Genomic DNA, 22,884 nt, shown 5'->3' with positions numbered 1-22,884 from the left:
GCATCTGGCTTCACTCTTTAGTAACTTTCTAAATGCGTCAAATTTTTCAAAGCCAAGCAGAGCATATTTGGATGAAAAGTTGAAAATCCATAGAAGCAAAACCAGTACAAATCTCATTTTCTAATGAGTATATGAATTTATTCTAGCAAACATTTTCGGGAGTTACATTTTCCCCTCTTCAGGCATAACGCAAGTGATAATATTTTCATATACTGGTATTTATATGAAATAAGACAAAGCTTATTACAAACAATATTAAATCACTGAGTGACAGATAAAAGATGAAAGATGTCTAAATGCAGCTATCGATCCCTATTGACTTTGGTTATCATTGCAAATGTGATTATGAGCTCTATTTGAACGTCGAAATGTTATATTGCATTGAATATCATTAGAAGACGTATTGTAATAGTGAAGGATGTGTGATTAAATCAGAAGCGGCAGGCATAAATAGAAATGATAAGTAAATATCGGATGATTCGGTCAAAATGGCGGATGTATTCACGATTTGGAAGCCTGATATAAAAGTAAGACCCTGACATGGGGATGCTAGTGGAATGACGAAGCTATCTACGATCTGAGTGGGGCTGGCGTGAATTTCATCGGCGGCTACAAGGGGTCAATATAAAAATATGTAAACATATAATTTCAATATTCAAATGTTTTAGAAAATATGTTCGATATTAGGGGTATGCAGGTTTCATGAGATTAGCAATTTATAATAACATAGCTATCATATACGGCTCCGCTTCCTCTGATGGCTGGCATGTGTATTAGGTGACAATTCAATTCAATTCTTTATTGATCCTTATTATATATAAAATTCCGGGATAAAATTCCCAAATTCAATAAAGTTACAAATTTCATGCGTAATTCATACAGAATAACATAAACAAGTTATTTTAAATGACTGTCAACTTCAACCCAGACTCAAGAGGATATCGAGTGACAACCAAACCGGCCGGACCGGGCCGGCTGGCTAGGTCACACGATATGCTCAAAAGTCATGATAAAGCAGACATCAGAAGAGCTCTTTCCTCAACCATGGAGGCAATGAAGTTGCCAGCTTTCAGGCCAAAGTGAATGAATTCGGTCGCAAGTAATCAATTGATAACAATTTTCAATAGTAAAATTAAACCACTACTACAGTCGAAAACCTGTATCACCTACGCAATCGCCAAATCTCATAATTCCTCAAATTTCGTAAAACTTCGATTTCAAATTGGCAATTCAACATTAGCTTATCCCAAAAATTCTAAAAATTTTTCGCAGGCTTCAAATAATTTATTAAAATTAATTTTCTTCTTATTATTTTCGCTATCCATTTGCCATCTATTTTTGTCGAACATTTTCATCGCCAAAGAGGTATTGCTGGCAGAGCTCTAGTTATATTTGTCACAGTTATATTTGATGTCACTAGTAGAATATAAAGTGGACGGTCATCAGTTTTGAAATGCAAGGGTTTACGTACTGTAATGTGCATTTTGTTGGATTTATCAATAATTTTCTTTGACCCGTTCATTACCTGCCATCAACATTTTCTGGCCATGTGACATCCGGTGATTCATGCTTTTTGAGAATTTGGAAACGGGGCAATGAGTGAAGCCCTGGTTGGCAATATGCACTGACTTATTGCAATAAGCAACATATTTAACCGCTATTACATTCGCGATAACTTCTCAGATCTGAACGTGCTATAACCTGAGCAAGGTTTTTGAAGTTTTCACTTCGGCTAACGAGGTTTGGATAGTTTTCTAGTGGAATGTGAACAAGTCATCTGAATAGTCATAGTCTTGCACTTAACAGCTGATCTCTGTCAATCAAATCTGTTGAGCTTTGACAGTTGAATTGCTACTGCTGATTCTCAATCTGGCATTCACTCAATCTCTAATCGGCCATTATCTGATTTATAGGCAAAACAATTTCAGGGAGATCGTTTATAGGCAATACAATTTCAGGGAGATCGGTATGATCCTGTGGCACATGCAAATGAAATCTGGAACAGTACTTTATTTCCGTGTTAAAAACAAAGAATATCGGTAATGCTAGTTAGTTATTTTCAACTTTTACTTAGCTGTAACTCATGCACATTTCATGAAAAATATTGAATGAAATATTCAACTCTCTACGCTCTGACAGGTCAGAAGAATGCAGTGCGTATGGAATTTATTGGTCCTCGGGAACACATCTTGAAGAGCCAATTTCATTCACCATAAGCCTCGAGCTACAAATGTGCTCGATTTGTTTTGCAGATTGTTTTTAACCATCCCAATGTGGCAATTCTAAATCCGTGTTGTAAGATTCAGTTCACCCAATCCTGTAAACTGATAGTGGTTTCTGATAGTGATAGTGGTTTTGAATTTTTCATTCACCATTGAGTAAGTTAGGAAGGAAAGAGGGTTCATTAAGGCTTTCTAAACTTGGGTCTAGGTTTTACAAAAATGATTTAACTGATGTTAAACCTATTCAATGTGAAAACATCAACATTGAACTATTATGAAACTAAAGATATTTCCTGAAATCTTTACACAGTTATTTGATGCCTTTATTGTAGAAGAGATTATACACAGGTTTTAAGGGTTCTGAGTTAAAACACTAGTATCACAGTAGCCGAGTAATTCTTCAGGAAAGGGTTAAAAGCAAATCGCAATCAGTACGCATCAAGATTATTAGATTACGCGACATGAAGGTTTCTTCAATGATTATTTTCATGATTTGCTGGCACAAATGCACGTATGCATACACGAATGCGCTGGGCGAATTCTAAGCATGTCCGACAGCATCGAGTAAATTTGTCGTCCTGACAACGCGGGCTAGAAAAATACCTCAAAACAGAATATATTTAAGTGAAAAATACGTGCTCATTAAATCAATGGGAAATCGGTGGATTAGATGGGCGTGATCCCCTGCCCCAAATAACCTAAAAGATTCACCATTCCCTAAAAAAATGCCATCAAGGTATGAAAAATAAGAGATCGTAGTGAGGGGTGAGGTTACATTGTTTTCATTCTCTATCAATGAACCATCGCCTGAAACCAAATCAATTCCTGAATGAATAGTTTTAAGCGGAATGACACTTGATCTTAGTGGTTTTGGTTGGATGAAGGCACTCATTTTCAAGATTTTTTAGCTGAACGTACGTGTACCTTAAAGCGGTGAAAACTAGAAATTCTCGGACGTCATAATTTTTCAGTATAACATTTATCGAGGCATTGTAATGGGCTATAAACGATGTAGTTACAAGTTACAAGTTATTTTATTCATCATAATCAAATGACATGAACGTCAATGAACACCGAAACATTAGAAAAAGAAAACAGTATATACATAATATACAATACCAGAATTACAAAAATGTTTACAAGAAAAAGTACATGAGACAAGCAAGTACCGTACAGTAAAAATATAACTTCAAGCATCAAATTGAATATAGTATTCAAATTCTGATTGAATATACTTCCCCAAATTTACCAATTCCGATTGAAAACCTATATCATTAAAGATTATATTTATTTCATTTACACCAACATTAACCAAATTAAATTTCTTCCTGAGATTATTGAATTTGCTACACGTTAAGATGAAGTGCAGCCCATCTTCTACTCAGTTACACGTATCACAAATCCTGTTTTCTCTACTCAACCCTGGTGTCTGCCTTTTTCTATCATCACTCGGTGAGATGAGGTACAGAGTTTGGCAATTGCACTTCTAATACTAAAATTCTTTACAATCGATAAATAGTTTTCTAGCTGGTGAGACTGTTTAATTGTATTATAAAAAGATAACTTGCTAGGACTTGCAGCTTGTTCACTCCAAAAATAAATGAAATTGTCATGTTATTTGGATTTGATGCTAATAAAAATATATCCAGGATTCGATTGCAACAGGCACCTAGATTTTCCAGAATTACGATGTACATAGTGTTACATAGTAAATAATGATTATGAAAGGGTTACATGGTAATATTTTAGTTAGCCTCTTCGATAGCTATGCTACAGAAAATAGATATGATGATAATGAATTCATTTCATTTTTTCTTGTAGGTTTGATTCCCTGAATAGATATGATAGCCCTACAAATTTAGATGACCAAAATTTGCATCAATGTTCCTGGTATCAAGCAGGAATTCCAAGGTAAATATATCTGTCATGGATTCTCATAGCTGACCAGGTGTCTAGTGTAATGAATGTAGAAATGGATTTTACAAGAATTCCCTGATTATTGACCTCTACCAAAATCAGGTCAAGGACACTTGAATTTGACCTTAACCCTTTTTTTGTTTGATACACTTTCAGACACATAGCACGTCATGGTCTGGCTTAATTGACTCGTAATATGCATAATCTAGTCAAAACAAATTGATGATACAGTTTGAAATATTACAATTTTATTGGAGTTGATTTAGCCTTTATCCATTATCATAGGCAGCCTCTTTATTTGCGTCATTTCACTGTTAAGCGCTTAGGTCAATTCCCGTCCATCAGCGCTAATGACATCTAAGTATAGAGCAATCAGTGGTAGATCTGTGAGATGCAGATTGTCACTTAAACTCTTTTTCTCTCATTCATCTGCCTTATTTCCTTTATCTGTCCAATTAATTTGGTCAATTCTTGAAAGCAGTACTCGATGTATGTACAAAATATTTTCAAAGCAGGTACTGCTCTGTGTACACTCAATGGTAGATAAAAACTCATTGGCAGATTTAACTTCACTCTCCTGCTAAACAAGCATTTGCCATCGTAATTTTACCAAATTACTTTGGTAACACACTGAAATAAACATTTAATGTAAAGAAGACATTGCTCTGACTTGGTACTGTGAATCAGCGCTGTGTTTTACTGTTTGTGCGGTTCAGTAGAGTGGTTTAGTGAAGTGAGCAGATGTACATATGAGGTGTCTGCTGCAGAGACTGATCACACAACCTGAGATTCTGTTGCTGTTCTGTTTTAGGGCTTATAGAAATACAGCAGTACGTAACAATCCTAAATATTCATGAAACATTCTTCCCAGTCTATTTCACTTCTTAATGATGCCAATTTAGAAATGATAGATATTGTATGCGATTAAATGAAGTAAGCTGTTGTTAGATATACACTGTTGTTTAATAAATCAGTTGACATCATGATGGCCCAAATGAAAGAGGGAGGATATTGTCTTGAACTACTTGTTAGCCATGATATCATGGAGATGATAGGCACGGATAAGACTCGAGCCAAATAAGGCCTGTGCCTAATTAGAGAGGGGCGTATTTCAGTACGGAACTGAATAAGCCGCGAATAGGCCTCGAATAATTTCTAAGTGTGAATGCTTAGTACCGTACTGAAATCCTAGAGTGAACGCAGCTTATATTGATAAATGACATTGAATGCACCAACACTACTTACTGAGATGACATTTCTATTATGTCTGGTGTAAGTTTTATGAATTTATACACTACTAAATGGCCCAGATCATTCTTCGGTTCAATCAATTAAGCCTTTCGCTTACCACTTAGCGCCCTTATCATGTATTTCTTACACTTTAGACATTTTTTCCCTAGGGCACCATCATTTCTTTGAAAATAATTTTCATTTTTATTCTTTATTAGGACAGGTTTCAGGGATTTGATCCACTTTAATCTATTCGATAGGAGTTATTATAGGATTGTGAATTTAATTTTCTCACTTGTTCGATGACGCCATCAATCGTTTGCATCAGCACGAGTGCCAAAACCTAACTCTACTTATCTCCAGATTTAAACTAGATTGATGAATAAAACTGATTCTTAGCTCACTTGGGCTTTAGTCCCAGAGAGCTAGTTCATTCACTTTTCGTCTTTCATCTCTCCATCCGCCTGTAGGCAAGATCTAGTTTTCTTCGGGAGTTTCTGATATGCTTTGATTTATGTTCTTGATATATGGTTCATGTATCTACTCTAGCTGTATCTTGCAGCCCAAAAATCGTTACAACAGAATCAAGACAGCTGACTTGTTTGTAGCCATTGTTGTTCAGCAAAATCAGCACATTTTTAGAATTTTTATGATACTTGGTATTTATATGTATCTCTTATTAGTTACAACTGATGATAATGTATAACTTTGTATCATGCAGCTCGGACTATTGGTCAAAAGCCCTTGACTGTCGAGACTTCGATGAATAATGAGTTAATTTTTGAATTTTTTGCAACAGAGAGATTGCATTAGAGATATTATCACAAGAAGATGTTGGTTCATTCATTGTGCGTGACAGTACTACGCATCCCAACTGCTATGCACTGTCAGTTAAAGTGCCGAAGTTTGAGAATCCGTCTGGTATTTCTCATTATCTTATCACACAAACTTCTAAAGGAGGATACAGACTTAAGGTATGTGAAATGATGGGAAAAAAAGTGCAAGTTAGTTTGTATGAAATAAGAATATTAGTTTTGTACATTGTATGGTTTTGCATCGACTCGTTATTTATTACGAATGCTTGATATCACTGCGAAATTCCATTTTCACTTTCCAGGGTTTGATTGCCTCCCACCAAAGCTCATGCATACAATAAACCCTCGCTGCAAACCCTTCATTGCCCAAGATTTCTTGGGTGGACAGGTTGCCACTAAGCGGCCACCAGTCTATGTATCTAGCCAATCAGATTGTAGCGTTGCGAATCTGCTGGTTAAAAAACAAAGCATTTGATGGCTTAATACATGGTGGCCGCTTAGCTTTGGCAGGAGGCAATCAAACTGTGGCAAGCGAGGATCCATGACAGGACTCGTGATGTATGTCATTAAGCTGAACTAACAGCAAAAGCATTGTATTTTATTGAAGAAAATTCTTTACTTGAAGAAAAAATCATTATTATGATGCCAAATGGATATAAGATAGATATTAACAATTACCAAAATAATAGCGTATTCTGTCGAATGGACAGAAATTATAAATACCGTCTACATTTGTATTCATAGAATATACTTTTTATCAGAAAACAAATGCTTTTGATGAGATTATCAAAAAGTGATGGTGGAGTTTTAATTCAATGATTTCAGGGTTTGGATAAAGAATGGCCTAGTTTGACGGCGCTAGTCACGCATCATACAGTAATGAGAGAAATGCTTCCGTGCACGTTGAAACTTCCGCGTAATGCGAGTAACCCATCGTACCGTGAACACAAGCAGGAAAACAGTCGTGATGACGACGATGATGATGATGACGATGACGATGATGAAGATTATCAGAGACTCTCGGACTTTTCGTCGATGATGGCAGATTTAACTGTAGCCAAGCAGCAATAGTCGATCATGTGTGTCAGCGTACAGGCATGTGGCTTGCTTAAAATAACTCCTGATATTAAGACTGCATCTGAGTAAATGTTGGTCACTCTTAAAACAGCATGCTAATTTATATTTTTTTCAAGCACCAAACATTTTTTAATATGGTGCAGGTAGCTCAAGACGTATCAATATTATTTGAAATATTCAAATGCTTGAAGAAAAAGGTGTGTACCACGTTCATTTCGTAGCCAGGGTTTATGATTTAAGTGAATTCCATATTTTGCTTTACACACAATCGCAATAAGCCAAACTTTGGGATAGCATTTCCCTGACCTATGAGCTTTATAAAAAGGACTCGTGCACAACTGCCATCTTTCAGAAAATTGGACTTCGAAGGAGAAATGTGTCTTAATGGATACAATAATCTGTTTTAGCTAAAGCAGCAGCACACTTGCTATTGTTTGAGGAAAAGAATTTACCTTGTGAGACTTGAGAGTTAAATAATCAACATGTTTGATAATGCCCTCATGAGGAAACGCCTTACCTAGTGTGAGGGTGTGACCAATTAGCTGAGCTGACTTCATACATTATTATTTGAAAATTGTTTGTCATTGAGGCATGATATGAAAATAGTTACTTTTCTATGAAGAGAACATAGGAACTGTCACACCTTAACGATTTAGCGAGCGTATCAAAATTTTCTGAGCCACTTGTTAATTTCTTAACAAAATTTTGTGTATGCACACAATTTTTCAACTGCCTTGCTGTACTACTACCAGCATACTTCATCATGCTCTTTTACTTAGACTAAACTAACCCGTAACTCTTAGTGACTTACCTGTAGTGTATTTGTCAAATTTTTCTAGATAAATCATATGCTAGATAAATCATCAAGGTGTGACATGCTCTTCAGCATGAGAGAACATGGTGAAATGCCACCTAGGAAAACTGTGAGCTATCAACTGAACACATTGTTCATAGTCAGTTCTGATATGAGTCCAGCTGGCATTTTTCGTCATGCAGAATCGGGAGTTCGGCATTGGTTAAACTTCAAGCACCTAAATGTTTAAGCTGTAAATTTGATTGTAAATAATATGAAGCATTTGGTTATTACACATTTATATGATTAGTAAATTATGTTCCTAAACTGTGCATATTATGAAGTATAATCTGTATCGGAGTGGATGCAATCATGTCCTGTGGCCACGTACTAAGCCTCAGGCTAAATGAACATTTACCTTATTTTATTCCAAAATAGGACAGGATCCCGAATATTTTATCCACGTTTACAGCTACGGTAAAGTTTGCTTGTGTTGGATCTGATTGGAAACAATGATATGTGATAATATGAAATTCTATGAATAGGTGAAGTTTTCAAAGGGTTATTGTCATTTAAACAAATACACAATGACTGTATGGCCGGAGAATCCGCGAGTGATCAATAGCCGCGTTCACACGACAACTAGTTAGACCAGTCTAAATCGGTCCGTACATGGTCCGGTCCAAATTTAGACCGGACCAAATTTTGGTTAGCGTTCACACAGTGTTTTGACACGCGTTGATGAAATTGCTTGTAGCGGGGGCAAGATGTCGCCATCTGCTAAATAATTAACTGGGCCTGGATGAAGTCTTGCTTCTAGATTCCAAGTAGAGCAAGACATTCTTCATTTGACCAATCCGATCCTCTGTCTGGTTTAGACATTTTTGCGAATTCGATTTTATTCTTTCACGCTGGAACTCTTAGTGTCGTTTAAACACGAATCAAAACATGGAAGTAAAACGGATGATGATCGCGACATACAAACATACATATTTGTTACGCTCCAAACATTTCCATGGTATAGGGAGGAAAAAACCGACTACTACCCCAGAGATTCAGAATTACGATTTAGACCGGACCTGGTACCAGTTTCTGTCCACACACATTGTTTTAGAATGGTCCAAAATTTGGTCCGGACCTGGTTCGCTCTTTTAGACCGTGCCAAATTATACCGGTCTAAACTAGACTGGTCTAATATGGAACGGTATTTTTGCCTGTGTGACGCTTGGTCCGGTCTAAATTGGACCAGACCAAATTTAGACCGGTCTAGATTTCGTCGTGTGAACGCGCCTTATGATATGCTGACAGTTGATAAGTTTATCTAGAGCAGCTAGAAATCTCACCCAAATCAAACCATCAGACTAGAATTTATCTAATACAATCGTTCAAACAAATGAATGGATACTGAACATTTGGACCATGATCCAAAATATCGAAAACCTACTTTTTTTACCACTTAAGTGTAAATATTCATGGGCTTTATTGAAATGGAATGAATGATGGGTCAATTAGTTATCATTCAACATAGTCAAAATCTGACGAACGGAAAGCAGGCTTAGCTGTACTGACTTCAACATGTATCTGCTTTGGCGTTTCATGGTTTTTCGACCATTATTGGTGTCAACATGCTTAATGATTCAATGACTTGAGGACCATTAGATTATATACTCAGATTCTTGGGTAGACTCGTCTAACTTATACTTTAATATTAGATCTGAATAGGATCAATCATCATGCCAGTAAATGATGTACATTTATCGCGGTTATTCTTTTGTCAGTATCTACCTCTAGTTTTTGCACCTCGTTTTTGTAGATGTGATATTTTCATACACTAAGGGTTGTCTATCTATTATATATGTGCCCACGTATTAGATCCATTCTCATACCTTAATGAAAGTAAATAATTGATTAAATTCATGATTGAATTCATTTCATGTGCATTCAATCCATAGCCTACTTGCTTCTAGCGTAGCCCCGTGTCTATTGTGTTTGCTTTTCCTCCATTAATTTGTTCATTCGGTGTAATCCATTTGTTTGGGAAGTTTTGAAGATGCTTTGATGAGGCCTAAAAATGAAAAAAAAAACTTGGGGCCATTTACACACAGCAACAATTTTTAGTGACTTTGAGGTTTTCAATTTAGTATGATTGCACTAAGTTACCAATTTTGTACCAACAGTTCCTTACCATATGGATCTATGTTATTGTTTTGACTAAACCAAAGGCTTGTGTGACGCCTTTTAGCCCACCCCTGATGGCATTTACTTTTTGTCTATAGGTTCATCTGTAGATGGAATTCAGTTATTTGGGGAAGTTTTTAAATGGCTATCTATCTTTGTGAAACTGGCTCCAGCCCGTCTCTATTTGGATAATAAATGGTAAACATTTCTAGGGTGACAATTTGCCCCCAAAGAAAATCATATGCAGGCATCGCTGCTGCTGTTTTGCGGATGTTGCAAATTTTCTAGCGAAATCAAACTAACTCCACTTTATACATATATCACACGACATTATCTTATATTCTGTGGAACCCTGATTTTTACATTTTCTGGGTGAACGCTTTACAGGTAATGTACTGGGTCCAGTTCCACAGTTCTGCGTTAAGATTTTACCCTGGGTTAAAACATTGAAAATGAACTAACTTAAACTCAAGAGTTAACTCTAACTCACCACTGTGGAACTGGGTCATGGTAACTGCTACAGCTGCATCTTTCTCCTACATTTTCTGGCATAGAAACTTGAAATAGATCAGAAAAGGATTATACATGTATATATATCAATAGTTTGATTGATGTGGCTGTTCTGCGTCTGGCCATATGAATTAAGAATATAGACTTGAATACGAGGCCTATTCCTATCACATTGACGTAATATGGTGAAAACTCTGATGGGAAGTCATTAAAACCTGTCATTGATAACCACTTTAGACTTGTACTTTGACTTAGTCCTTATGTCATTATCTTTTATCCTTGCATATGGGCATGCTTAACCCTTTCAATCCCACTACCGTATGGCATACGGTACAAATTGACAAGCTAGCATACCCGTACTGTATGTGATACGGTATCACTTAACCCTTCTTCTAGAAGGGCATATCTATCAGTATCAGCCGGTGCTGCCATCTGCATAAAATCCAAGATGGTAACAGCCATGAAAAAAACAATTTGGCTGGATGAAACGGTTCAGCAGCTCCTATATGATGCTGACAGTGACTTGGAATTTGGTAGTGAACAAATTGAGAGTGACAACGAATATGACAGCAGCAGTTCAGATGATGTGACTTAGTCAGAAAGTAGGTTTATAGTGCCAGCAATGATTTTGATGATGAAAATGAAATCAGTTACAATTTTTTTAGACCCTGTTGATATGGTTTTCATGGCAACGGACACCAATAACAATAATGAAGAACCAGAAACTGTCCATCTTCAAGGTCACATATATTCAAATAATTTGTCTTATTTGTAAGCCCAATGGTTATCAACACCATGGTATACAATGTATCAGTGTCAAATACAAAGGTAAAAATTTTCTGAGGCCTGAAATTATACCCCAATGAAACCCCTTACATCCGGCCTTCCGACATATCGGTGAAGAAGTTGGTAAATGAGTGGAAAAATACATTTTTCTAGTTGTTCTATTGCTTTGAAATTTTTACTACATAAAGTAAGGATATATGGCATACAATTTCAGTTGGAATTGAATAGATCAGTGCATTTTTCTGGGAGACAGAGCAGTTTATCTGAAACTTTTTCGTGAATTTTTTTCATGGCGGCCATCTTGGAGTATGTGACCTTGACCTCAAGTTCACTTATATCCAAATTATTTATGTCTAAATTGTTGGCCCAAAAGTTATCAACAACATGCTATATAAATTTTCTGTGTCAGATACCTTGGTAACTATCCTATGAAGTTTCAAATATAACCCTATAAACCCAGAAATTCCCTCCGGTACAGCAGTGGAGACACTATGTGGTATTGAAAGGGTTAACTGTTTCTGGAGTGCATTACGTGACTATTTATTGAACAGAAAACCATTCATGAGCTATCTTTCTACCTTCATAAGCCGCATTCCATCTGTCCAGTAAATACAGCTTTAATCCTGAGAAAGACATTTGAAAATATAGCAATGTTTTTGATTTATTGCATTTTGAAAGTAGATTTGTCATGGGAATTGAATTTCTTGTGAATGAAGTCTTGGGAATGACGTTCTTGTTGGAATTACAGCAAATCAAATAAGTGTCTGTACATGTTTATTTGTTAACATATTCTATACCTATTGTTCAAGTATCATACAACTGTTTGCGGACAGACCCTGGAATCATTCCATCTACCTAGTATTTGGTAGTACAATATATTGAAAGCATAAGAGAAGCTTGCAATCATTAATTTTTCACGCCAATGTCTGAGTAATATTTTGCATTCATGTTTGCTTCATTTATGTAAAATATGTTAATGTCTTTCACCAAAAAACATCCCTCGTTTCTCATTCACCGAGCTTTTAAGTCCTCACTCTCCGTCTGGATTTAGTAAATGAAAATTGGAAATTCCTGAAATCATCTCTGTATGTATCATAGACACCAACAATCCAGCCCAAGCGCAAAATAAAAGGTAAAAATTCTCATTAAGCCAGAGTAACAACTCCACCAAATTTTTTAACTTATCATTTTTAAATTCGGTACTACTAAATTGAATTCGCCTGCCCTTTTTTTGATTCTACCCAATGTTTGACCACCGGTTGGTGAGAAATTTGATATGGTATGTTTTTTGCCGCGTATCATGTATGTTATACTTCCTCTGTTAGATTTTGAGGCTATTATGAATGATGTATACATGTAAGACAATATGATCAATGATTGCTCGCATTATGCAGTTTGAAATTCAGTTGATTTCCTATGTTTTAGCCCTAATTAAAGAACTAAGAACTATGGAACTTGCTTCGGACTTCAAGAGTAAAATGCACCTAATATCGGCGTGTTCTGAAAAAAACCGTAACTTACAGAAGTTCACATTTTGCCTGTACCTGTAATATGAAGTGCTGAGACAAGTTTCAATTGTCTAATGCAGATGAGACTATGAATTACAATAATTGTTTTACACATTAATTCATAGTTTATCGATGCATTAACTTTTTGGTGTAGCTCATGTTTTGATTGATAAATTGAGAAATATACAGAAACAACAACTTGCTGTTTTGGCAATATACGCAGTTACTTGGTACAACATTATATGCTTATTATATTGACCTTATTGATTCAAGGTTGAATCTCTTTGCTTGAAGTATACCGTTTAGGAGGAAATATCCAGTGTAGGCCTTCCAGTGTCTGATTGGAAAAAGATTTAATATTCATTTTCATAGCATTGAAAGGAAGGTTTAGTTATGAATTAAAATAATCTTAAAACATGCTTTTTCGCATGAAAAAGCATGATTCTCAACTGTTTAGCCAGAGCCTTGATGTGATAGCATGACAATGATCTCTATTTATAGTCTTATAATCAAAACCAAAATAAATCTGTGTTTAAACCTTATAAAACGACACATCCACCTTGAGTGAGTGTGGGCTTTGAAAGGAGGGTTTTTTGTGGAACTTTAGGAGTTTCTTCTGTAATCTGGGCCTAGTTCCAAAGTCAACAGAGTTACGATAAATTCGAGCCGGCTTGGATCCAGAGTCTATTTTTGATTTGTTAGATTTGTTATACAGTCAGCCTCGCTTTTGGGACCATCAATATAATGATGAGTTACATACAGATAAAAACGGCTTTATCCTGATGTACTCGGTGATGACTTAAGCTAGTCTGACTGCGCAACCAAAATGATCTTAGTTTTGAGTAATTTTTCGAGTTTCGTTCATTGGAACCTGGTATTTTAGTTGGTTACCAGAACCATGGTGATGTATTGCTTGATTAACGGGACCCAGTTCGACAGTTCTCACTTTAAAGTTGACTCATTGGAAATGAACAAATTTTACAATAAATTTTACAACTTAACCGTCTACTCTGGAACTGTTTCCAAGTTTGTTTTTTTTTTGGAGACGCTTATGATTTAATTCATGAAGATTTAAGCTATATCTTACGTGGCAATGTCTAGCCATCCTACTTATGTCGGAAATTAGGTTAGTCTTTGCATGATTAATTGATTATTTGCTAGAATGTATTAATTAAAGAGGTATGTTAATTTTAAGCGATAGCTGGTAATTTATTTCAAGTATCTACTATTTATTATCAATATGAGGTCAATTAGATATGAGCAATATGATGATCATTGAAACCACTGGGGCGTAATTTCAAGTATTGGGTTAGCTGATGATCAGAGAAAATATATGTAAATGCATGTAATTTTTAGCTCAATGATTGCCACACATTTTGGTTCAGCTATTCATTTGATTATCTCAGTAGATAGATAGAAAAGGTTGGGGGTTTTTAGCCGTTGTGAAGAAAAAACAGGGCGGATTTGAGGGGTTCCAGTGGGTGTCAATTTCAAAATGCCACGGAAAATTGAACCTAAATTTTTGGTTCTTAAGTTTTTTCTGGTTCTAACATAATAATTTTTTTTCGACAAAAATGGTGATTGACATCTGCAAGGTGTTTGAGGGCCAGGTGCAATCTAAAATGTTCAATTTTTCACACTTTTTCGACCATTTGAATTACTGATTAGCTTCCTGAACATTTCTTCCGATGCTTTCACCTCGTAACTAAAAATACACTGCCATGAATTCTCGATCCGCCCTGACGTACATTTTGATATGAAACATCTATTAATGTGAAACAATGTGCTTATCAGTCTCCTCGAGTACATATTTTGTGTCGTGGTAATGAAGAGAGCAGTAGTTTTAAAAACTGTCTTACCTCGCTAAAGGGCAGATCCCGAATGAGGGGATTCCCATTGAGGTTGTCAATATATTAGAAAATGTTGGTGAATCACGGGTCTTTTGGAACCCATTTTTGGCAATCCCCACAGGCATGGTTCCTTTTTTATATCATATAGATCCGCCCTTGTTCAGTTTTTTCTTGGCTCAGATTGTGTCAACAAGCTATTAACCTCCGCTCTTTATGTCTACATACTATGGCCAATAATCATTCGTTTGCATTTGATTAAAATGTATTGTGACAGTACATGGGTATAAGGCACCAGTATAAATGTAGCCGAAAGTGGATATCTAGTTAATTGGTTAATTGATAAACTTCGCTGCTATCTGTGTAGGCTGGAAAGTCCAAGTTATTTTACTGCGAACGAGTTATTGTTAAGTTCAATTATTGTGTAATGTCGGCCTTGTGGCTGTTTACCTCTCGAATACCAATATTAAACGCCTCTTGCTACTAGTCTTTATTTGCAATTATTTTTGATTTAACTACATGTACGAACATTAGTCGTGTATTTTTGTGGCATGAATTATTGTGATAAAATGCCTAAGATGACGAATGAATAAATGAAAAACTTCACTTGTATTTATTGTTTGTTGTTAACTTTTCGCTGTACCCGTCCATATTACAGTAGTTCTAGAATTTGCCCTTCAACGTTTCTGAAATTAGTAATTGCCAACGCTTCAAAAGGGCCTTGTGTGTCGGTTTGGTTCGTTTTCATTTCACTTCGAGACGACTGTAAGGGACGTAAATCGAGTGCAAAATCGCACTTGCAATAAATGAAAACAGATCGCGGAAATCAAACCATGTGCCATAAGTGAATCACCTCTGGAACCAGTTGCAATTCACACGCAATAATTTGACCCGCGCTAAAATTTGCACAAATTTTGCACTGGCCAAAAACACTCGTACGATCGCGGCTATGCACTCGTATCTGTCGCATCTTGATATCGGTCCCTATCTAATGAGTACGTGAATTTGCTGCCCCTAACCGCGCCGGAATTAAAACGAGAACGCACCAAAGTATCTTGTAATAAAAACGGTGCGACGCGTATTCTCCGATAGATGTCGAAGAGTCAGCTATCTTTTCTCCGAAAGGATGTTCATATGTAATAATTGCCAAACTTGAAGCCTAATTATTGTAACTAATCTTGTTACGACTGTTGTGATATTTCGATCAGCTTGGAAAACTTAGGAAAAACAGTGTCTCTACTCTCGCATTTTACACAGTAACCACTGACGAACCCGTTGAATAGTGCTGGAGAGGTAAAATTGATCTTCACCGGAATCCAAATCTTCTCCGAAGAAAAACTAATTCACATTCCATAAAACAATCTCTCAAAGTATCCATTCTGGTCAAAGATTGTACCGTTTTGTATGTGTGTATGATTCTAAACTAGGGGTCCAGGGACACCATGCCCACTTGGGAAATGGTTTCAAATGCTCAACAATCTAACAATTTCAATATTCAACGCCCCCTGGTGACCATTTACAAAAACCAACGACCTTGAAACTCACCAAAATCATAGAACATGTCAGCAGCTATGATTTTGTAATTGATTGTGATAACAAAATATGCCTCGTTACCAATTTAATATGGAAATACTAAGTCTTTCTACTATTCAACGCCCCCTGGTGACCATATTCAAAACCCAATGACCTCGAAACTCACCACAATCATAGAACATGTCATGAACTACAAGTTTGCAATTGATCATGGTAACAAAATATGCCTAGGTACCAATATAATAAGGAAATACTAAGTTATTCTACTATTCAACGCCCCCTGGTGATCATATAGAAAAACTAATGTCCTTAAAACTCACAACAATCATAGATGATGTCATGAGCTACAACTTTCCAATTGATTGTGGTTACAAAATATGCATAGGTACGAATATAATAAAGAAATGCTAAGATATTGTATTATTCAACGCCCCCTGGTGGCCATATACGAAATCCAATTACCTTGAAACTCACCACAATCATAGAACACGTTATGAGCCACAACTTTCTAATTGATTGTGGTAGCAAAATACGCTTGGGTATCAATATAATGTGGAAAAACTTTTTCCCACTTACGAATGAGTACTGGTGACACCAAGATGGCCGCCAATTGCGTCATAATTGACTGATGAAAAATACCTGTCTGAGGTATAAAACATCCCTTTCCAAAGAATACCCATCACAAATTGCAATGAGAAATGGTAAACCAGTAGGAAGCTACAGGACTCAGAATTCGGGCAAAAATTAACATTTCTGGGCACTAAAAAGGTCATAGGACGGCCATCTTGAGTCCGACCGACCCAACTTTTGTTTCGTTGATGGGTCCTGGGGGGATTCATAGATATCCGAAAGATCAAGGTAATTGATCGAAGCGTCTTCAAAATTTCCCTCAAAAAGTTCAAAAATGTGTAAAAAGTGCTGATTTTGGCGAACAACAATGGCTGCCAGTCAGCCATCTTGATTCTGACAGGGCCAGTTTTTGGGCTAAAGATGTGTCTAGGGTAGATACACGTGTAACCCAAATATCAAGACGTTACCTTGAAGCATCTTCAAAACTTCCCAAAATAACTGGATTCCGTCTACGGACGGACGAACGGACGGACGGACGGACGACGGACGAAAAGTGAACGCAATAGCCCGCTGGGACTAAAGTCCCAAGTGGGCTAAAAATGATGTAACATAAGAGCCTGGAACTAAAAACAAAATTACAGTAGGGCGGATCTATGGTAGATCGGAAGGAGTCCTGAAGGAGAGCAAAGACATTTCTCGGATCAAGCAGCCATGTACAAGATTTCCGAGAGGATGAGGTCAAATCTGAGAGTTTACGATCTCTGTCTTGACGAAAAGGGCGTCCTCGATCATGCAGTACTCTGGACTCACGAAACGACCCCTAAATCCACCCCTCTCTTTTTCCCTCTCTTATTCAAAGAAATTCATATTCCTAAGTCGGATTTTATCAGTCGGAAACGGGCCTATGCCGTACTTTTTTCTTGGTTCCAAAATAAAAAATTAGTTGAAATAACTCACCGAAAGTCGAATGGTTATTTTCCTCCAATTGCAGTTCGAATTCTTCCCTGTTGCCACATCATGCATATCAACAATCGTTATCTTAGTTAGAATAAAAGAATAAACTTGAAATATTTCAGTGTTTTTAAATCATTTCTTGTACGTAGATGTTGATCTAATCTATCCGTTTAAAGAAATATGAACCCTTTTATAATATTGGAATTCTAAATCAGTAAGGTTTTTCTGGTGTTTTCCAGCAAGAAGGTTGAGATTCAGTAAAATCATCGTATGATCCCAGAATGAGGGATTACCAGATAGATTTATGTGATTAATATGTTAAAAGCATCTAAATTGACTGCATCATTTCACCATGGACTCAAAAATGTTCTAGGACCAATTATTTCACCGAGGCTGGACGGGCTGCATACGACGATTCCCCCACTGCGCCCTCCAAACTTCAATATCGGGGCAAACCGGATCCCAAAACCAGCTAAGCGAATTGCTCCCGCCAAAAAAAGTACAAACAAGATATGGATAATAATCACGAAATATGTGTATGGAAAATGTGAAGAAATAAAATGGCATGTAAAGATTTCTTGTTGCAAATCTCAATGTTCAGTGAAATTGCAAAGCACAGTGGCGCGCCCTTTGGCGCGTAATCTCAAATTCAAGCGGTTAAGATAATCAAAACACTTTAACGCAGGCCCAAACTGCTAATAACCCTCTTTAAAGGCCGACTCAAATGGAGGTCCAAAAACCCACCGGTTGGTACTTGAGATTTGCAGTGCAGGCCACATCCCACTAGCTACTAGCAAGCGGTAGTTTGTTTATTGTGTTTACTGGAACACATCTGGCTCACACCAGTATCACACAGTATCACAGTGACACATAAAAAAAAAACTTTTTTCGTATACGTTTGATATCATTTTGGTCATAGTAATCTTCTTAATTAGAATTCGCTGATTTTGTAGATGTTTTTTTTGTAAGAATTCCTCCAGTAATAATGGAGTTGAACATAAAATCTGTATTTTCAATTTATTAAATTTTTGTCCGATTTTGATGAAATTTTCACACATTGTTACTGATGAGGAGTTAAGATGATATATAAATTTTCAGTTTGATACAACTTTCACGTCAAAAGTTTTCTAACCCCCAAAATTACGCACTAGAGAGCTGCAACTGTTTTGTTTATATAGGTTTATGACTACAGGTCACTGTGCTCTCTGTGGTGAGGTGAATAACTCCTCCCAGCTTGTCATTCAAAGATTTGAAAATTTGAAGAATGCGCTAAGTAAATTGCTAATTTATGCATGAAGGAGGGCTTAAACTAAATTTTAAGCCATAGATATGACTATATAACATGTTTACACATATCCCTGACAAAAAGGAGGGTCCAAATCGGTTAACTGACAGAGATATTACGGAAATTCCAGTTTCAACGGCGGAGCTCTTGACTGCTCCATGGGTTCACAGATACTGCCATGTCTGACAGATGATGAGCCTTTTATACTTGAAGTCAGCCTTTAACCTCTGTGAAAATTGGAAATATAGCTTTAATCGATACTTAGATATTTAAAAATTAACAATTATCGCGATTTTTTTTTACGCGAGGATAAGATATGCGGTCCCTGGTTCTCAATTGTTGCGTTCAAAAAATCCAAAAATCACCAGCAAATATCCGCATTTCATTTTCTTTTAAATGGTGTGTAATTTAAGTTAAACTTATGTTTTAAAATAAGGGCAAATTATGGCAACAACGGGGACCTCTCGAGGGACCGCCACAAAATGGCGCCCAGAAACTGGGAACTTCTTTATTGCTACAGCTGGTGCATAATAACCTTTTATCATCTTCCATTGTTTTATCTATCCATCATTTCACCTAATCGTCGTTTCACCTTTCCATCGTTTCACCTTTTTATCTTTTTATCACGCACTTCATCATTGTTGAACAATCTTTAGACTTATCACATTCTTTCGCTATCTTTTTATCATTATTTCATCCCGGTATTTCATCATATTTTTATCATCCTTCAAAGTACGTAATATTACATTTTGGTGGTTTTCGCCCACCAAATTCCCCAATGATTGTCTGATGAGGGGAAACTTACTCACATGTACGTCCGATCTGCGATCCTGTAGCCAGGGATCCTAGTGTATTTTTTAGCGTGGAAGCACCTCTGTCCGATCAAGTGATGGAGTCAGATTAACCATAAGCTTATGCATTCAGATGTAACAGACTTTCCTTGTCTGTCCTGTCGATACAGGGTCCGCGTTGTCTATAATGTGGGTTGACGACCTCCCCGAAAAACATCAGTGCTTTATTCCAATATATATCATGTGATTGTTCGAGGTTCTTAAGAACACCGGTTCGGTGAGACATCGATCCGATGTACGTAGCATGTAGTGATGGATCAGAGCTCAAGGGTGTTGCGATCAGACCTGTTGTCCGTGGTCTTCCTTTGAATTGATTTGATTAAATTTGATAAATTTCTATCTTTACAGATCCAGGTAAAACATTAAGTCCTTCCGATTGTCCTATATTTTCTAGTAGAAAATCTGCCCATACAGATCAACTGAAATATTGGGGATTGTAGTCCATGTGCTCGCATAACTGAGTGATGCGGTCAGAGTTTAAAAATTCCAGAATTGCGACCTATTTTACTATTACTATTGGTACTGCCAACGAGTACTACTAGTCGACAATGTCGACATCGACATTCGTTCTGAATTACTGCCGACCAGTACTACTGGGCGACAATGTTGACGTTAATATTCGTTCCGCATTTCACAAGATACGAGACGATTTACACAATATAAGTGACGAGTACAGATCTGATTCCAGTTCAGACAGTGAGAGTGGCCTATATCTAATTCCTGAATGTCGTCCTTTTGTGGATAAAAAATACATCATGTCGCATAAGCCTTTTTGTCCTATAGGGCCTACTGTTAACATTATTTACTGTTAACATAGACCATATCGGACCAAGATGAATTAATTCGTTAGCAATCAAGAAATTACTGGAATAATTTGTTTACGCTTGATTTATCCTCCATATCCATTAAAATTCATTCTGGTGGGACAGTTCCGGTGCACTCAATGGCCTTTTGAAAATATGCCTAAAAGTGATTCAAAAATCATTCTTTGGTTTTATTATCATTCATCCAATCTTCAAGAATAGCGGAATAGAGAACGCACTGCTCTCAAACAAGAAAAATGTGAAATTTGAAACAAATCTATGTCTATTATAGCCTAAACCACGGCTAAATCGCGAAGTATTACTGCAAATATGTTAGCGTTGCAGCCATTTCCAAATCTGTATCGATAAGCGAACTCATCTAATATTTTGGGAATCTTTTCATGTCTCACTCCCTTCATTCTTTTGATTCTTCCTTTTATTTGTCCCCACATTCCTTCAACTGAGTTAGTATGCGTTCCATCTGGTGCTTTGAACTCTTTTGAATGGTTGACAGTGCTATGATGGTACCCTTCTTGCTCCAAACAGTGATAGGAACTCCACATGTCCGACAATATACTTGCATTTGAATTCGGAACAACAACATTCTTAGTTATTGGTAACAGAGTTTGTTTTTGGCGATCTGCGACGACTTCCAGATGATCGTTATATGTTCCTCTCTCTACTAAACCTTGCGTCCTATTTTTTCATGCACCATTACCCGTGGGTGCCCATTATAATAAGAATTATTTGTCAAAACGGTCAATTCCAAGAGATATTCGCAGATTTAATTCTTTCAGTGATCGTCACAGACCTACATGAATATCTTTCACGGCCATATTTGTTATGCCTGAAAAATAGTTCATGATTACATACTATCCATATATACATGTGGTTCCCATCGTCGATTAATTGGCACGTCAATAAACGACTACGATATTTTAAGTGCGATTACTGATGATAATATACCCAGAAGGAAAAACCACTTAAAGATCTAAAGAGATAAAGTTAATTTTCAAACATGAATCATCTTCGGAATTTGTTAGGTCATCACCAATCACTGACTGATTCCAGTCTACATGCAATCCAGCCTATTTGATAAGTCCATCGTTGTCAGTTTAAGGCAATGACAAAACATTGTTGTACTATTTCGTAATGTTTGGAATAAGTTGGACCAAAAAGGTTTAATTGCCTTTATATCTGGAACTACGACTATTTTTTTTAGAGAATTTGTAAACGATTCGATGTCACAACCATGGTGTGGTGCTCTATGTTTTGCACCATACATTCAAAAGTTTTACTATCTAAACGATTTAATTGTAATTTTCGATTGGTTGACAGCCTTTGCACAGTTTCCAGGCGCCATTATTTTGGGTACCCGCTGGGTCCGCATTGTTGAATTTTTTGTCCCTATTTTTCCCCCGTTTAATTTTTTCATTTCGTTCACATCTCTGGATTGGATTAAGATAGAAACAAAGTAAAAATATCGATGAACTCAGCTGATAATTAACTATTCTTATGATATTACCCAATCATAAAGTTAATGCGAAAAATGGGCGCTGGTGAAGTTATAAACATTGATATCGTCTTTCCGATAATCTAACTTGAATTATTGCTCCTCCCATTCAAAAGTTCGTAATTCTTACAAATTTTAATCTAAATTTTTCGAATTTTCAGTATCAATATATATTCATATGTGGTCTTATATATATTTTACCGTTTTCAAGTAATCTTTATTGGTTTTTAAGTAATTGCGAGTCAAACTTCCAAAACACGTTTTCTAGAGTATCATGTTTGCATTTTTATATTTCTTGTAGAAAAGAAATTACATCTACCTCCTATTGATTGCGTTATTAAGTCAATCCACTTCAGTATCGACGTGAATTTTTGCAAAATGATTGTCCCATTAGCTATTTCATTAGTTTAAGACATTAACGTGGTCCCAATAAACCCTGAAACAGATTCCTTTCATCTGCTACAATAGCCAGTTATACATAAATGTAAGGCA

The 22,884-nt window shown here is 36.5% G+C and overlaps 1 protein-coding gene across 1 annotated transcript in view; it reads left to right on the top strand.

Moving 5' to 3' along the window:
- Window positions 1–8,446, top strand: part of LOC141908624 (uncharacterized) — a 45,763-nt gene extending 37,317 nt beyond the window's left edge. Inside the window, exons 9-11 of the mRNA XM_074798731.1 lie at window positions 4,044–4,133; window positions 6,169–6,343; window positions 7,010–8,446. Of these exons, the coding sequence (XP_074654832.1) occupies window positions 4,044–4,133; window positions 6,169–6,343; window positions 7,010–7,255 (511 nt within the window). The 3' untranslated portion in view covers window positions 7,256–8,446. The remainder of the gene's footprint in view (window positions 1–4,043; window positions 4,134–6,168; window positions 6,344–7,009) is intronic.
- The last annotated feature ends 14,438 nt before the right edge of the window (window positions 8,447–22,884 follow it).

This window comes from Tubulanus polymorphus, chromosome 7 (assembly GCF_964204645.1).
Source record: "Tubulanus polymorphus chromosome 7, tnTubPoly1.2, whole genome shotgun sequence".
Classification (NCBI taxonomy): Eukaryota; Metazoa; Nemertea; class Palaeonemertea; order Tubulaniformes; family Tubulanidae; genus Tubulanus; species Tubulanus polymorphus.
This window is presented reverse-complemented; position numbering and strand designations above follow the sequence as displayed.